General features: G+C 59.4%; 1 protein-coding gene across 2 annotated transcripts in view; it reads left to right on the top strand.

The window, feature by feature from the left end:
* The window catches only part of HMCN2 (hemicentin 2), a 145,774-nt gene that overhangs the window by 73,775 nt on the left and 54,791 nt on the right, over positions 1 to 17,208 (top strand). For both annotated transcript variants that reach the window (XM_046023022.1, XM_046023021.1), the window contains exons 30-46: positions 787 to 941; positions 1,880 to 2,158; positions 3,581 to 3,862; positions 4,522 to 4,630; positions 4,799 to 4,968; positions 5,798 to 5,952; positions 6,329 to 6,425; positions 6,867 to 6,962; positions 7,701 to 7,877; positions 8,842 to 8,999; positions 9,819 to 9,942; positions 11,488 to 11,663; positions 12,695 to 12,791; positions 12,943 to 13,062; positions 14,866 to 15,027; positions 15,220 to 15,501; positions 16,778 to 16,945. In XM_046023022.1, coding sequence (XP_045878978.1) covers positions 787 to 941; positions 1,880 to 2,158; positions 3,581 to 3,862; positions 4,522 to 4,630; positions 4,799 to 4,968; positions 5,798 to 5,952; positions 6,329 to 6,425; positions 6,867 to 6,962; positions 7,701 to 7,877; positions 8,842 to 8,999; positions 9,819 to 9,942; positions 11,488 to 11,663; positions 12,695 to 12,791; positions 12,943 to 13,062; positions 14,866 to 15,027; positions 15,220 to 15,501; positions 16,778 to 16,945 — 2,807 coding nt within the window. The remainder of the gene's footprint in view (positions 1 to 786; positions 942 to 1,879; positions 2,159 to 3,580; positions 3,863 to 4,521; positions 4,631 to 4,798; positions 4,969 to 5,797; positions 5,953 to 6,328; positions 6,426 to 6,866; positions 6,963 to 7,700; positions 7,878 to 8,841; positions 9,000 to 9,818; positions 9,943 to 11,487; positions 11,664 to 12,694; positions 12,792 to 12,942; positions 13,063 to 14,865; positions 15,028 to 15,219; positions 15,502 to 16,777; positions 16,946 to 17,208) is intronic.

The raw sequence follows: 17,208 nt of genomic DNA, 5'->3' as shown, positions 1-17,208 counted from the left end.
CTCCATACCCATCAGCCCCTGGCAACCACTAGTCTTCTCACTGTCTCCGTAGATGTGCCTGTATTTCAGATTAATTCCCTGCAGTCAAGGAGTGCGTGTCCTTCTGTGCCCAGCGTCTCTAACTTAGCACGCAATTCTCGGGGTTCGTCCGTGCTGGAGCAGGGAGGGGTACAGACACATCTCGGAGATGCTGCGGCTTCCGTTCCAGGACACTGCGAGAGAACAGATATCGCGATAGAGCGAATTGAACGAATTTTTTCATTTCCTAGTGTGCATGAAAGTCACGTGACATTCTCCTGCAGTCTGCTGAACTTGCAACAGCATCGTGTCTAAAAAATAATGTACCTGCTTGGGGTGCCTGGGTGGCTCAGTGGGTTAAATGTCTGCCTTCTGCTCAGGTCATGATCCCGGGGTCCTGGGATCGAGCTCTGCGTTGGGCTCCCTGCTCAGTGGGGAGCCTGCTTCTCCCTCTGCCTCTGCCTGCCACTCTGCCTACTTGCGCTCTCTTTCTTTGCCAAATAAATAAAAATCTTAAGAAAACAACAACAACAACAAAATGTTTAAAAAAAAAATAGCGGATTGCTAAACAAAGCCAACCATCATCTGAGCTCTCAGCAAGTCCTCGTGGGCCTACACTCGCTGAATAACATTCCACTGTAGGCTCTCCTCTGCAGACAGGCACTCCTTCCAGCGACTGAACCTTTCAGACTCGTTTTTCACCAGAGGCAGACTCCCCTCTGTGCAGCCTAGCCCTAACCGGGGGTGTTCTCGTGACCGCCCTTCCAGGCCTGTCCTCCCAGGAGATCCTCACGTCCAGCTCCAGGAGGATGGCCAGGTTCTCAGAATCACCAGCAGTCACCTGGGGGATGAGGGACGGTACCAGTGTGTGGCCTTCAGCCCTGCCGGCCAGCAGGCCAAGGACTTCCGGCTCAGGATGCAGGGTGAGCCCGGCACCCCTGTCACGGCTGCCCGCTGCATGGCGGAAGGACGGGGCAGAGACGGGGGTCCTGGAGGAGGAGCTCCCCCGTCCAGTAAGGCTGTCGGGAGGGAGAGGGAAGCTGGCCCAGGGCTCCTGAATCCCACTGTCCCCATCCCCAGCTTTGCAGCTTTCCTATTCCCGACCCTGCTTGGGATGATCGTTTCTTTAAATCGAGTCCCTTGCCTTACACGGAAACACACTTATTTCAAAGGATATTTGATGTCTCCACTCCCAGTGGGAAGCCAGGGCCTCTGGGCAGTCCCAGCCTGGTTCTCCACCCGGCAGGAGTAGAGGCCAGAACACCCGCCTGGATCCTGGGAAAGGGGAGGGCCCAGGGCTTGAAAAGAGAGCACTGATCTAGAAAGTACTAGAAGATTATGTACACGGTCTCCCAAACCTGGCCTTTCCCTCCGTTGTAATCAGGATGGAAGGAGTTTGGGAAGGGCGGAGCTGTTCTTTCCTGAGATGCAGTGCTAGTTTGCGCCGTGCCCACGTGTCCCCCCCCATCGCCGAGGGTGTCACCAGTGGTGACCCCCTGATTTTGGTCATTTTATGGATGGGGAGACTGAGTACTCGCAGAGAGGGGGAATGACCTATGCCCGGTCACGCGGTGAGTGAGATGCAGAGTCGGGCTAGAGCCCAGACCTGGGGCTCCTCCAACATCTCCACACCTCTTGTGATGACCGGGTCCCACATCAGCATGTCCCGAGAGGTCTGTCCCCATCTGTCCCCAGACCCTCTACTGTCCCGTGCCCCAAGCATTCCACACCCTGTGGTAGGAGCTGGTGACGTGCGTAGGGCTTGTGGCCCACGGGTGTGGGATCACCACTCTGGGGCTGGGACACCAGCCGCCTTGGGGAGGCTCCCTGTGACCAGCGCCCCCCCCATTGCCATTCTCAGCACCTCCCACCATCTGGGGCTCCAATGAGACGAGCGAGGTGGTCGTCATGGAGGGCCACCCAGTGCGGTTCTTGTGTGAGGCCCGAGGGGTGCCTGCTCCCAACATCAGCTGGTTCAAGGACGGGGCCTCCCTTCCACTCAGCGCTGAAGCTGTCTACACCAGGGGCGGCCGGCAGCTGCAGCTGGGGAGGGCCCGGGGCGTGGATGCTGGCACGTACACCTGCCAGGCCAGCAACCCTGTGGGGGTCGCAGAGAAGAGCACCAGGCTGGAGGTTTACGGTGAGTGGCGGGGGCTGCAGCAGGGAGCAGTCAGCTGGGGTGGGGGTGGGGGACTCTAGGCTATGGTGGGCCCATCTTCAACAGTTGCCGAGGGGGCGTGGCCAGAGGCCCAGGATACTGAGACTAAGGAGTTACCAGGGAGAATGGCCATCTGGGCTTATCCAGCTTCCCTCACCCAGATGGGCAGGATGCTGAAGCCAGAGGCGGAAGGGCCTGTCTTGGGGGGCCCAGGCAGAGCCAAGCAGAGAATTCATGTTTCCCTCTGGGGGTACCGCTTTTCACTGCTCTTCAATGAATAATTAACCACTCTTCGTTAATCACTCACTGTGAGCTGGGGCCCCTGGGGTTTTTCACAGCATCAGCTTATTTCATCAGGGCTCAGGGCACTGGGCTCTTGTCTCCCTGTCTCGCACTTACCCAGGAGTGCAGTGGCTTCTGCATGGGGGAGGAGAGGCTGGTTGAGGGTCACTTGCTAGGAGGTGATGTGACCTGGTTCACGGTGTGCGGACAAGGGGTCTGACTGTGTATCTTGTGCTGTTTACCTGGGTGTAGACCCACCTGGGGAGGGCTGGGCTCTGAGCGGGGGTGGGGGGAACTGAGTGTAAGTGGGCAGGCATGGGGTCCGGGACCCAGGATGCAGTCCGGTGCGATTATCCTGGCCCCTGGAGAGGACCCAGCTCCGGAGCTCTGGTCCCTCAAGGTGTGGAGGGCTTGGAGGCTGGGGCCATGGGGATCCCGAAGGGAAGTTGGGCTGTGTGGGGTTCACCAGCAGCTGCTGAGGATCCGCCCAGCTGCCATCTCAGGGACTGTCACTTGGGGATCAGAGGACCTCCTGGAAATGCATTTTCCTACAATTTTCGAAGGGGCTTGTGACTACACAAGACGGAGAGGCTCATCTCAGGCAGTCGTGTCCCCATGGCCCCTGGTGAGGGCTCTGTGGTCTCTGCAACAGGGGACCCCTACGTGGGGAAGAGAGAAGTCCCCCTCCAGCTACCCCCTTGGCCATTGAGGGCTGAGCCCCAAAAAACCCTCTGAACTTGGCCTGCTCCCGGTGTCCACTTCCTCAGACCAGGGAAGGGACCTGAAGGAGCAGCGGTGCTAGTCTCGGGCCCCGGGGAGCCCATCGCTTTGAGTTCCACGAAAATAGAGACCTACTGTGTGTAGACACAAAGGCACAGACACGCTCTCGTTTTGCTCTTGGGGAGCTCGCAGGGGTGGCAGGGTTGGAGATAAGAGGCAAGCCGTGTTGGGGGAGGGATGTGGCCCAGGGGCAGAGGGAGGGAGAGAATGCTTCCAGCCAGGGGCCGGGGAGCAGGTGGTTCACGGGAGGTCAGTCAGCAAGGGGCTTACGCTGGCCTGCTGGGCGGAGAGCAGACAGGTGTCCCCTTCTGGTCCCTGAGCAGCCCCCTGCTTCTTCCCTAGTCCCACCCACCATCGAGGGTGCTGGAGGGGAGCCTCGTGTGGTAAAGGCCGTGGCTGGGAGGCCCTTGGCGCTGGAGTGTGTAGCCAGAGGCCACCCACCCCCCACCCTCTCCTGGCACCGCGAGGGGCTGCCCGTGGCAGAGAGCAACGAGACGTGGCTGGAGGCGGGAGGCAGCGTGCTGAGCCTGGAGAGCCCGGGGGAGGCGTCCGGAGGCCCCTACAGCTGTGTGGCCAGCAGCCCCGCCGGGGAGGCCGTGCTGCAGTATTCCGTGGAAGTGCAAGGTGCGCTGGGGACTGTCCCCCCGAGTCACTCGCACTGCAGACCGCTCTTCTACCCCCACTGTGGGGGGGGGGGCCTGCCGCTCCTGGGGGATGCGAGGTGGTGAAGGCCCAGTGTCCTCATATTGCTAGGGGACAGACGCACACACAGACCTGGGCCGGAGGCCCCACAGAGCTCCGAGGGGGTGGGGTTGAGCCCCAGGATCACACTTCCTGTTCCTGCTCTGGGACCCCGAGCCAGGTCGCTTGGAACGGGACCCCACTCTGCCTTCCAGATGCTCTTGGTCAACGGGCCAGACATTGGACTCCCTGAGGCCCAGAGCTGGGCTGTGTGGGCTCTGGTTCCCGGGTGAGATGGGCCTTTGCTTGTTTGCTTCCATCTAACCGATGTCTCTCAGGCATCGCCTCTGGGCCAGGCCCATGTGGTATTGGAGACAAAGCAGAGAACAAGACAGACGAGACTCCTGAGGCCTCCGTCTGGTGGGGAGACAGACATTTAATGAACAGGCTAAGCCTGTGGGGAGACCAGAAGGGCCACTCACCCCATGGTCCCAGAAGGCCTCCGGGGGGACTTGAAGGGTGAGGTCTGGGTCTTGCTTGGAAGATGCTGGGGACTGGGTTTGCCCAGGCACAAGCTCTCAACGCTGGGCCCTGCCCTCCAGTGCCCCCACAGCTCCTGGTGGCTGAAGGCTCGGGCCAGGTGACCGCCCACGTGGGACAGCCCCTGGAACTTTTCTGCCAGGCCTCAGGCTCCCCCGTGCCTACTCTGCAGTGCGTATGGGCTGCTGGAGGCCAGGGCTGGGGTGCGGGGTCGGTGGGGATGGGGGGCACCCCCCTGCCCGGGGGTATAAGGGAGGCCACAGAGCCAGGGAGATCCTGCCCGCCCTGCCCTCCCTGGGCCCAGGCCGAGCGACACGTTCCCCTCCCCACCCTCCTCAGGTGGCTGCAGAACGGCCGCCCGGCGGAGGAGCTGCCTGGGGTGGAGGTGACCTCACGGGGGGCCGCGCTGCGCATCAGCCACGTGGAACTGGGCCACGAGGGCCTCTTCGCCTGCCAGGCCACCAACGAGGCGGGCACCGCAGGGGCTGAAGTGGAGCTGTCGGTGCTGGGTGAGGGGGCGGGGGCCGCCTGAGATGCCGGGGGCGGGCAGGGCCCGAGGGCCGCGAACATCCGTGCCCTTGGCGGCCCGGCGGGTGAGGGAGGGGCCCGGGCTGGTCTTCTCTAGATGGCGTTTCTCGGTGTGGCTTTCCAGCTCCCCGAAGAGACACAGATGTAAGAGGCGGGCCTCAGCCGCTTCTCCGCGTGTCACGTGTCTGTCCATAGGCCCTCCCTCCCCTCCCCTGCCCGCCCCCTCTCCGCTCGCTCTCTGCCCGCTGACCCTGTTGAACTTCAGTCAATTCTTTAAATACATCAGTTTTCTTGCCTCCAAGCCTGCAGATACTCTTTCCTCAGCCTGGAATAGTCTCTCTCTTCCTCTTTGCTGGCCTGGCTCCCCCCCCCCCCTTTCAGGTCTGTCTTCAAACACCCCTTCCTCCAGGAAGCTCTCCTGGATCCCACTGTGGTTCTGATCCGCCGCCCTGCCTAACGTGCCACCTGCTGTCTTATCAAATGGCCTGTTGTGTTGTCCTTGTCCCCTGCCCAGCTCTGGGAGCTCTGGGAAGGCAGCACTGTGGTCCCTGGTGCAGAAGAGAGGCTCGAGGCACAGGTGGATGGGTGGGGGGATGGGTAGGAGAATTTTAAAGGGGAAGACCTGCTCTGCTGCCTCCTGGTTTGGTGCTCTCCCCCTAAGCCAAGCGTCTGTTGAGTTGAGTGAACAGAGGCCAGAGACTGGCCCTGTAAGGATGCTCGCTACTCCCCAGGCAGTGAGGGGAAGGTTGGGTGCTCACTGCACCCATCCCGACCCTGACCTGGGCTCTCTCTGCCTCTCCCCCTGCCCAGAGCTCCCACTGGCGGCCATCGTTGGGGGCGACAATATCACAGTCCCTTTCCTGCAGCCTGTGACCCTCCAGTGTGTGGGGACTGGGGTACCCACCCCAAGTCTCCGCTGGTGGAAGGATGGGGTGGCCCTGGCAGCCTTGGGGGGGAAACTGCAGGTACGTTCAGGGACCCTAGGGCTGGTGGGCAAGAACACAGGTGGAGGGGTCACTTTTTAGAGATCCTGGTGACCCTGAGGGGGGGCCTGGTAGCCTGGGGGCAGGATGAGCGCTGGGTGGTGGGCCTGAGGAGGGGAGGGGGCCCTTGATGGCTTCAGTATCTGAAGGATATGGGGGAGAAGGGAAGTATTGGAATCTGAACGCAGAGTCTAGAACTCCACCCCCAGAGCCGAACTGTCCCCTCAATTGTCCCCTCCCACCGCTGGGGTCGGCAGCAACCCGGCTGTGCCCCACGTCCCAGCGTCCCTCTGACCACCCTCCAGTCTGGGGCTCCGTGTCCCCACGCCACACTCTCCCATCCCTCCCCCGCCGGCAGATCGAGAAGGTGGACCTGAACGACGAAGGCTTCTACACTTGTGCCGCCACTAGCCTGGCCGGCGAGAGCAGAAGGGACGTGGCTCTCAAGGTGTTGGGTGAGGACAAGGGTGCTCGGTGGTGGGCGATCCTCACAGGATCGCCAGGGGCTGCCCTGGGGGGTTGGGGGCAGGGAAAGGAATTTAAAAAACCAGCATGTCCTTGTCTGCCTTCAGACTTAACCTTTGCTTATGTTACTCATTCTTGGGTTTGTTGATGTCCCCAGACTTGTCAATTTCCATCACGCCGGCTGCTGGTGGTCCCCACGGCGCTTGGCGCTGGGGTTGTCCCCGTTGTGTCCCCACCATAAAGATCACAGCCCAATGTCTTTGTTCTTGTGCAGGTTCAGGAGCAGGGTTCCTCCCTCAGGGGACATGAGCCGTCTGGGGCTTTTATTGCCCAGACCCTTTGGGAAGGCCAGGGAGGGACACCAGGGGTGGCTGGGAGGAATTCCCCAGAGGCCACAGACACTACAGACGGGCTCTCCTTGTCTCCCCTAGTGCCCCCCAACATTGAGCCGGGCCCGCTGAACAAGGCAGTGCTGGAAAATGCCTCAGTAACCTTGGAGTGTCTGGCTTCGGGCGTGCCCCCTCCTGGTAAGACCCCTCCTCTGGGCTGAAAGCCATCCCCAAACCGGGCCCAGCTCCCCATCCAATGAGGCTGGCCGGTACCCCAGGCAAGTGGAAAGAACAGCAAGCACTCAGGAGGCTTTTCCCCCATTTCCCAAATTTTCCTCTCTTCCGTTTCGATATGCCGGTCACCGCCAGGGCCCAGAGCATGTGCGCTGATGTCTGGAGCAAATGTACGGGGGCTTCTGTTCAGAGTTTGCAAGTGCACAGGACTGCCCTGGGGCCAACTGTCTGAGCTGTTGTCTGTCTGGGCTCTTCTCTAGACCAGCAGCTGGGGAAAGGCCAGGAACTTGGGGCTGGGTGTGAGACAGGGTGGGCGCTGGCAGGACGTTGGGAAACTGAGGCTCCATTGGCCCAGGCCTACAAAGACGCTGATTTGGAGTGCACCATGTTTCTCTCTCAAGGTCTCCCTCCTGGTTTCCTGGCAGGGAGAGGATTTGCAGGGGTTGGGCTGGCTTATGACTCTCCTTGCTCCTGGCTGCCCCAGGCTCCATCCCATGGAACTTCCCCCTTGCCCGTGTCCCGTCCCAGACAGCACTACCCTGTTCCACCCCAGCCTCCTTCCTGGAGAACTCCGGCTTGCCCCGGTGCCTGAAATAAAGGCACACGGTGTGGCCCGCCCCTGGAGCCTTCTATGGGTGCTCGTTATCCGGGCACAGTCTAAAGGGCTGGTCGGAGCGCTTGCGTCTCTCTCCTCTCCCCCAGATATCTCCTGGTTCAAGGGCCGCCAGCCTGTCTCTGCCCGGAAGGGAGTGACGGTGTCAGCTGATGGCAGAGCTCTCCACATGGAGCGGGCACGGGTTTCTGACGCTGGCAGATACCGCTGTGTGGCCGCCAACGTGGCAGGAAGCACAGAGCTGCAGTATGGGCTACGGGTCAACGGTGAGCTGCCCTGGGACTGCAGGGGTGCTTGTCCTGAAAGTTGCCCTTCCGTCCATTTGTCTGTCAGTCTGTTCATCCATCCATCCAACCTTCCTTCCTTCTGTCCTTCCATCCATCCATCCATCCATCACCCATCATCCATCATCCATCCATCCATCATCCATCCATCTATCCATCCATCATCCATCATCCATCCATCCATCATCCATCCACCCACTCCCTGTCCTTCCATCCATCCATCCATCCATCCATCCATCCATCCACTCTCTGTCCTTCCATCCATCTACCCATTACCTACCCATCCATCATCCATCCATCTATCCATCCATCATCCATCCATTATCCATCCATCCATCATCCATCATCCATCCATCCATCCATCCATCCATCATCCATCCATCCATCATCCATCCATCCATCATCCATCATCCATCCACCCATCATCCATCCATCCATCATCCATCCATCCACTCCCTGTCCTTCCATCCATCCATCCTCCACCAATCCATCCATCCATCATCCATCCATCCATCATCCATCCATCCATCCACTCCCTGTCCTTCCATCCATCCATCATCCATCCATCTATCCATTACCTACCCATCCTCCATCCATCCATCCATCCATCCATCCATCCATCCATCCACCTATAATCTATCCTTCCTTCCATTTATCCATTATCTCTCTATCCATCCATCAATCATCCTTCCATCAATTCTGCCCAGGGATCTTCAGCCTTGTTACCCCATGCCATCCCCATAATAATCACCTCATGCTGACCAGAAGACCCAAGTTCAAGTGCTCATGGTGGTATTATAAGGACGAGATGAGCACCCTGAGAGCTATGGAGTGATGTACCCGTGTTGGGAGTGACAGTCCCTGCACTTTTGTTTGTGGCTGTGTGTTCCATGGGGTGCCCCGGCCAGAGGCTCACCCTGTGCCCTGTGTCCCCCCCACCCTGCAGTGCCTCCCCGAATCACATTGCCGCCCAGCCTGCCAGGCCCCGTGCCGCTCAACGCCCCGGTCCGGCTGACCTGTGATGCCACCGGGACCCCCAGCCCCACGCTGATGTGGCTGAAGGATGGAAATCCCGTGTCCACTGCAGGGGCCTCAGGCCTCCAGGTCAGCAGGCTGGGCAGCCCTCGCTCTCCTCCCTGGGGCCTCACTAGGTAACTAGGAGCAGAGGTCGGGCCCGGGGAGCTCCAAGATGAGGGAGAAACAGGGGCTGCCAAGGACAGTTCCCCCGAGGGAGGAAGGAGAGCTGCCAGATGGAGAGCTGAGAGCTTCAGTCTTCAGAAACATAACGCATGCCCCCAGTACGAGCGCTATATGTAACTTTTAAAAGATGTATTTGTTTATTTGAGAGAGAGCGTGCATGGGGAGGAGGGGCCGAGGGAGAGAAAGTCTCAAGAAGACTCCTGGCTGAGCATGGAGCCCGAGGCGGGGCTCCGATCCCATGACCCAAGATCATGACCTGAGCCGGAACCGTGTCAGATGCTCAACCCGCTGAGCTACCCAGGCGCCCCGAGCCATCCCTATATGTAATTTTAAATTTTCTAGTAGCCACATGAAACCAACTTTAATGACATATTTTAGTTAACCCAAACTATCCAAAAATCTCTTCATCATGGCGAATATAGAAATTATCAAGATATTTTACATTTTTCTTTGTGTCCTGGCTCTTGAGGTCTGTTGTGTGTATATTTTATCCTTGGGGTTCAGCCCCGTTTCAGGGGCTCACTAGCTGTAGCACTGTTCTAGAGGACTCTTCTGGGGCACTGATGTCATTTGCCCACCGGCCAGCAGCGGACCCTTGGTCTGGGCACAGTTCCAGGTTCCCCTGCACTGGGGGGAGCTCTGGGGTCTGGAGCCCACTGGGCTGGTGTGGGTGCTGCCCCCTGAGGTTCCCAAGTTCACGTCGGCTTCCTCCTGGGCGTGCAGGTCTTTCCTGGGGGCCGGGTCCTCACCCTGGCCGGTGCCCGGGCCTCGGACTCTGGCAGCTACTCCTGCGTGGCCGTGAGTGCGGTGGGCGAGGACCGCAGGGACGTCGTGCTCTATGTCCACAGTGAGTCTCAGGCTCGGGTGCTGTCTGGTCCAGTCCAGTGGCTCAAGAAGCTGGGGCTGGGGGCACCCCCACCCCATCCGAAAAGCGAGGGGCCGTTGGATGTAGGAGGCACCAGCCCGAGGTTGTGGCTACCCTCATGGGGGTCAGGTGGAGGGGAGCTCCCCCATCGTGGGCGGGCAGGCAGGCCGCTGCACAGCCAGGAGCTCCGTCCGTGCTCAGGGGGCAGGCGGGAGGTGCGAGACGTGGCAGGAAGAGCACCGAGCCACATCAGGAATCAGATGTCCTCACTGTCCTAGGTCAAAGAGGGTAACTGCGTTCTGGAAAAGCAGTCGGGTGCGTGTTAGGAGCTCATGAGTGTCACAAACGTGGGGTTCAAATCCTGCCTCGGTCCCTTCCCAGCTCTGTGAGCATGGGCTAGTCGCTCTGCTTCTCTGAACCTCCCTTTCTTTCTTTTTTTTTTTTTTTTTAAGATTTTATTGATTTATTTGAGAGATAGCGAGAGCGAGCAGGGGGAGGAGCAGAAGGAGAGGGACAAGCAGACCCCCTGTTGAGCACAGAGCCTGATGCAGGGCTCGGTCCCACAACCCTGAGATCATGACCTGAGCTGAAATCAAGAGTCGGATGCCTAACCAAGTGAGCCGCCCAGGCGCCCAGAGCCTCCCTCTCCTCATCTGTGAAATAGGGTGAAGGTAGCACCCGCTTTAGAGGGCCTTCTGGGATTCACTGCCCTCACAAAGCACGCAGTTACAGTCGCTGCTGTTTTAACAATCCCTCTTATGGGATTTTGTGGAGGTACACGCTAGAACTCCGGGAGACGTAGAGCCTTGGGGGGAGGGGATGAGGAAGCCGTCCATTCTAGCTCTTTCCCTTTGCTGGAGTGAGAGTTAACAGGGATTGGGTGCCGAAGTTCTCACTACGTTGAATCTCACCGAGCCCCCGTGAGGTGGGTACTTTCTTTAGTCCCGCTTTACAGATGAGGGAATCGAGGCCCCAAGAGGCTGAGTAATAACATCTCCAGGGCCTCACACAGGGCCTGAGTGGTAGACACAGGACTCCAGCCCAGGAGCTCTGACCCCAGACCTGGTCTTCCTAACTCCCACACCTCTCTGATTATATTTTTCACTGGGGGAAAAGGTGCCTCAGGGATCTGCTTTTCAAAAGAACTTAAAATAAATAAATAAATAAAGATGTTGGAGCTCTAAAAAAATGTTGAGATAATTGTAAATTCACATGTGAACTCACATGCAGCTGTAAGCATTAACACAGAGAGATCCTGGGTCCCCTTTGCGCACTTTCCCTCGGCAGTAACGTCTCGTGTCGCTCACGCACAAAATCGCACGTGGGATATTGACCTTGCTACGACCCACCAGACTGTTCGGGTCTGGGGGCCTCCTCTTGGAGCAGGACTGGGAAGGGCCTGGAGGGGAGGATAAGGGGGCTACAGCTCAGGGCGGAGGCCCCCTCCTAACGCGAGCTCCCCGCCTGCTGGTGTGGACCCCGGTCCCACCCACCTTCCTGAGCCTCCTCTCCCGCCCCCCGCCATAGCGCCCCCGAGCATCCTCGGGGAAGAGCTGAACGTGTCCGTCGTGGCCAACGAGTCCGTGACCCTGGAGTGCCAGAGCCAAGCCGTGCCCCCTCCCGTGCTGAGCTGGAGGAAGGATGGCCGCCCCCTGGAGCCGCGGCCCGGCGTCCACCTCTCCGCAGACAAGGCCTTGTTGGAGGTCCGTGGCCTCTTGGGGTGCTGGCAGGCCTGCGGGGGCCTCGACAAGGGCAGTTCAGCTCAGTGTGACCCAGGGCCCGGGGCACACCCTCCAGACCTGGTCAGAAGCTGCTGCAGGGCCTCCCACAGTCCCCACAAAGCTGAGCCTTTGTCTTGCCGCCTGTTTTTGTTCCTTGTTCTGAAGCCTCCGGGCCTTCGGGCATCAGAGCCCTTCATCGGGCCCCTGGCCCGGCGAGGGAAAGGGGGTTTTGGTCAGGGACTCTGGGTCAGCCTGGAGTTACATTTCAGCCCCACTGCCTCCTGGCCGTGCCACCTTAGGCAACGTTCTGACCACACGGGCCTCAGGTCCGTCACCCGTATGCACCTTGCCGCCTTTCTCCTGGGTGGCCGGGATTCTTCTGAAACCAAAGCCGGCCCCTAGGACAGCTCGTCCGTATCAGCTGGGGAGAGGGACGTGATCACCCCCCCCTCCACCTTGTGAGACGCGATCGGTCCCAACTCTGAGCACCTCGATTTGGTTTCCTCCGCCGGGAACGCCTGCCCTCCCTCCTCTTCACTGCTCAAAGCCCCAGGCTAGCTTCCTCACAGGCCTTCTGTCAGGATCTGGCCTCTGAGGACAGGATCTCCTGCCCCCACCCTCCTTCATTCCCCACCTCCCCTTCTGCTCTGTCCTGTTGGACTTTCCAAAGAGGCCAGGAGCTGGTTAAAGGCAGGAGAGGGGCCGGCCTGGCGTGCGCCCATCGTCCTTAGCAGGGCCGGGCGTGGAAATGAAATGGGGTGCGGTTGGCAGGGCTGGCATTATGGGGAACCCATTCCATGGGCCCGGCCCACGTCAGGCCACCACAAGCCGTGGCTTCTGGAAGCGTCACGGTGCAGTAGATGGGGGAGGTGGTGGCATCGCCCCCGGGTTCCAGGAGGGGGAGGGGGGAATGCAGTCAGGTAAAGTGACCTACCCAAGGTCACACAGTCTGTCTAGGGATAACCCCATCTCTGTGCTGCCCCCGCCAATGGGTCTTTCTTGCTCTTGGCCAGGTGAGCAGAGCGGAGCTGGGGGACGCAGGCCGCTACACCTGTGAGGCACTGAACCAGGCAGGCCACTCGGAGAAGCACTACAATCTGAACGTCTGGGGTGAGGGTCTTGGGGACTGGTCTGGGCTCCCTCCCCCTGCCCCCTGGGGGGATGCTTCCTCAGTGGTCCCAGGACACAGGCTTTCTCCGTTGTCCGTCCCTCTCCCTTTCCAGCCCACGGCTCACCCACGTCTCTCCCTGTTCCTCCACAGTGCCTCCTGTGTTCCCCTCAAGGGAGCCCCGCACCCTGACCGTGACCGAGGGGCAACCCACCAGGCTGTCCTGTGAATGTCGGGGCATCCCCTTCCCCAAGATCTCCTGGAAGAAGGACGGTATGATTGCTTCCCTCGCCCAGCCCTGCCCTCGGTGTCCCCTTGCCCTCGCTTGGTGCCCCAGCCTCCGGCCTAACTGAGCTGGAGATAGGGGGGCTTATGGCACTGGGGGGTAAGGATGCTGGTTAGGGAAGAGACGCTGCCTTCAGCCCCTGTCTGCTCAGTTCCCGAGTCTGCCAGGGACCTCAGCTGCTTCCTAGCCAGGGAGAGTTGGACTGGTCATTCCAGAAAGCCCTCCCTGGCCCCCACCCCAGGCCAGGGCAGGGCCTCCTGGACATGGGCCCTGTGTGTGAACCTGTCATGTAGCCATCTCAGTCCTTCAGTGTCTGCTGTCCCAGGAGTCTGAGTCCCATGGGGCACTGTCTGAATTCCAGGTCAGCACCTGGTACAAGATAATAGCTCCACAAATATTTGGGATTCATTCATTCAACCAATATTTACTGAGAGCCTCTTTGTGCCAGGGCCCCTTCAAAGCATTGGAAATATGGTGGTGGATTGGGGTAGTCAGATAATAAACAGAGATTAGTGCATAACTTTGATGAAAAGTGTGATCTGTGGAGAAAAATAAAAGCAGAAGAGGGAGAAACTGTTTGCAATATCAGGCTGCGTGGCCAGGGGTGTTTCACCAAGCAAAACTGAAGAAGGTGAGGGAGGGATGAGCATGAGAATATTGTAGGGAAAAACATTTCACGTATGAGCAGGTACAAAGGTCCTGGGGCAGGAATAGGCCTGTTCTTCAAACAGGCAAAGAGGGAAGGGGCTGGAGCCAAGTCAGCAAGAGGACAGGTAGCCAGAGATGGTCACCAGAGTGATGGGGGCTGCTTGGGAGGTCACTGTAATGATCCTGACTTTTACCTGGAGAGGGATGGGGCTACTGTAAGGGCTCTGGATGGAGAAGAGACACAACCCAGTGTATACTCCAGCAAATTCACCCTGCCGGCCATGCTGAGAACAGACCATTGAGAGCAAGGATGGCCCGTGAGAGGCTTGGCGCAGGGTTCCAGGCGGGAGATCCTGACCGCCTAGAGCAGGCGGGTAGCCATAGGGTGGTGAGAGGGCTTCAGAGTCTGGATGCGTTTTGAGGGTAGTGTTGGCAGATTTCCTGCCGGGTTGGATAGGAAGTGAGGAGGAGGAGCCAGGGAAACTCAAGGTTTTGGTCTGAGAGTCAGGAGAAGGGGTGTCATCATCACCGAGAGGGAGAGACTGGAGGGCAGGTCTGGGGGCAGACCTGGGGTTTGGGGCTTGTTAATTTGGAGGCCTCTGTTAGACACCCTGTGAGATGTCGAGCGGGCTGGCAGGGGGAGGTGTCTGGAGCTGGAGGAGAGATCTGGGCTAGGGATCCGTCTGGGCGCAGCAAGGCAAGCCAGCAGGGGGGAGAACACGGACAGAGAAAAGGTAAGGGGGAGCAGCTTGCTGTCCCTCCCCAGCTCACTGCGGCTAGACAGATGGATCCTTCCGTCGCCTTCATTGAGCCCGACTACATGTCAGGCCCCAGGGAGCCCCTAAGGATCCCAGGGAGGATGTGAGGCGGGGTCTGCCCCCCTGGAGGCCCAGGCTGGGCTGGAATTCAGAGGGGACCCTGACCTGCAGGCAGATCTGCGAAGGGGAGAAGCCTGGGGGTTGTGGGAGCTCGGTGGGTGGGGGGTGCCGGGAAAAGCTTTGTCATTCCGGGAAGACTTCCTGTTCGAGGGGGATGTGGAAGCGGACACCTGAAGGCGTGAGCAGGAGTTGGCCAGGATCGGGGAGGGGAGGGCGAGCATTCCGGGGGGGAAGGACCAGAGGCTTCTTTCTCACTGCATCCAGGGCGGCCCCTGCCAGGGGAGGGGAACGGCCTCGAGCAGGTGTCAGCTGTGGGGCGGCTCCTGTACCTGGGACAGGCGCAGCCGGCCCAGGACGGCACGTACACCTGTGAGTGCAGCAACGTGGCGGGAAACAGCAGCCAGGACCAGCTGCTGGAGGTTCACGGTGAGCGGGGCAGGGATGACCTGAACCGGGTGGAAGGGGCCAGAAGGTGGGGCGCAGGGGGCACTGCTGTGACCCCATTATAGAAAGGGGACACCGGTGCCCCGAGCGGTGAGGTCACCTGAAGATCACGCAGAGCAAGTGGCCGGTGGCGCAGAGGCAGTGGCGGCCCGCCCTCACGGGCTTTCTCCTCAGTTCCCCCTCAGATCGCTGGCCCCCGGGAGCCCCACACGCAGGTCTCTGTGGTCCAGGATGGAGAGGCCACCCTTCAGTGCCACGCCACCGGGAAGCCCCCGCCCAGGGTGACGTGGGAACGGGATGGCCAGCTGCTAACGGCAGAGCCTGGCCTGCGGCTGCAGAATCACAGTCAGAAGCTGCACGTGGAGCGGGCTCAGACTGCCCACAGCGGACGCTACAGCTGCGTGGCCGAGAACGTGGCCGGAAGGGCCGAGAGGAGGTTTATGCTCTCCGTGCTGGGTGAGGACTGGCTGCAAGCTGGAGGGGGGCGGGGAGTGGGGCCGACTGGAGAGGGCAAGGCCAGCCCAGCGGGCAGGCACAGCCCCTTGTTCTCCCAGGAGTCAGGCCACTGATGGGGCTGCTGTTGGGGGAAGGCTTGAATACTGCTCTCGGAATCAGGACTGGCTCCAAATAGCCCTCATTTCCTCCCTCCTTCTCTTCCTTCCTTGCTGTTCCCGTACTCTGTTCCTGGTCCTGGAGAAACAGAAGTCTCTGTTTTGCATGACTCATGTGATGGGTGGGGGGATATCCAGGGTCTATGAGACACAAGGAAGAGCCCCAACACTGTCATGGGAAGTAAGGGCAGCCTCCTGTAGGAGGCGACTTTTTAGCTGAAATGTAAAAGCTGAGTAGAAATTAACCAGGTGCCGTGGTGAGGGGAACAGTGTGCAGGGCAGAGGGAACAGACTCTACAGAAGCCTGGAGAGGTGATATGGTACTTTCAGGTAGCTGCAACAGCCTTCTGATTCCAGTCTTTTTTTTTTTTTTTTAAGATTTTATTCATTCTTTTGACAGACAGAGATCACAAGTAGGCAGAGAGGCAGGCAGAGAGAGAGGAGGAAGCAGGCTCCCCCCGCAGAGCAGAGAGCCCGATGTGGGGCTCGATCCCAGGACCCTGGGATCATGACCCGAGCCGAAGGCAGAGGCTTTAACCCACTGAGCCACCCAGGCACCTCTGATTCCAATCCTTGATTGAGTTCTTACTGTATGCTTCAGGGTGATGGCAAGAATTGTTAAGAGATAAGGTGGCCGGGGCTGGGTTTAAGGAGGCCTCTCTCATCATGCTTTCTGGCAGCTCCTTCCCCCCTCTACCTCCCAGGGGTCCCTGGCCTCGCCCACTTATCCCTGCCTGATAGAGTGTGGCTTCGTTTTGGAAGGGATCCTTTAGAAAGTGTAGAAGTGTCACTCACCTCTGCTGTGTGGATTCAGGGGCGTGTCTGCGGACCCCTGGCTCTAGCTCCCGTCCTGTTGCTCAGCATAGGCACTGTGCTAAGTGCTCATTGAATCCTCCTGCCTCCCTCGGAGGGGGTGGGGAAACTGAGGCCTAAGGTGTTTGCCTGAAGCCAAAGCCCAGCCTGTGGCCACCAGTCACTCCCTTGAGTGGGAGCCACTCTGATCTTGTCACTTCTGCTCCTGGGACGTCCCTGATGGGGGGTGAGGGTCCTGGCAGCGGAGAGCTGTTGGGGGCGGGGAAGGAGCGTGCAGCCCCCATATGTGGTTTCCTTTCTGTGTCTAGTGCCCCCAGAGCTCATCGGACACATGGACCCACTGACCAACGTCTCTGTTGCCTTGCACAGTCCCTTGACGCTGCTCTGTGAAGCCACAGGTGTCCCACCCCCAGGGGTCCGCTGGTTCCGAGGAGAGGAGCCCATCAGCCCTGGGGAGGACACCTACCTCTTGGCAGGTAAGGTGCCAGCCAGGGGAGCGTCTGGTTATCAGGTCTGGCCCTCTGTCTTTGCCTCTGTTTATCACATGTCCATGACCTCTGACCCTTTGCTGCCAGGCCTGGTTAGGATAACCACTGAGCTCTTGGCCCCCCAAGAGTGCAACCAAAAACACTGGCTAGGTGAGGTACTCCAGGAGAAGCAATTAGACTTAAGTAAGTCCGGAAAAGACTTCAGGCTCTGTTCCCCTCCTGAAGACTGACAGTGATTCTTTGCATAGTTT

Source organism: Meles meles, chromosome 11 (assembly GCF_922984935.1).
Source record: "Meles meles chromosome 11, mMelMel3.1 paternal haplotype, whole genome shotgun sequence".
NCBI classification, from domain to species: Eukaryota; Metazoa; Chordata; class Mammalia; order Carnivora; family Mustelidae; genus Meles; species Meles meles.
Note: the sequence above shows the minus strand (reverse complement) of the source record. Positions and strands in the feature narration are given on the sequence as shown.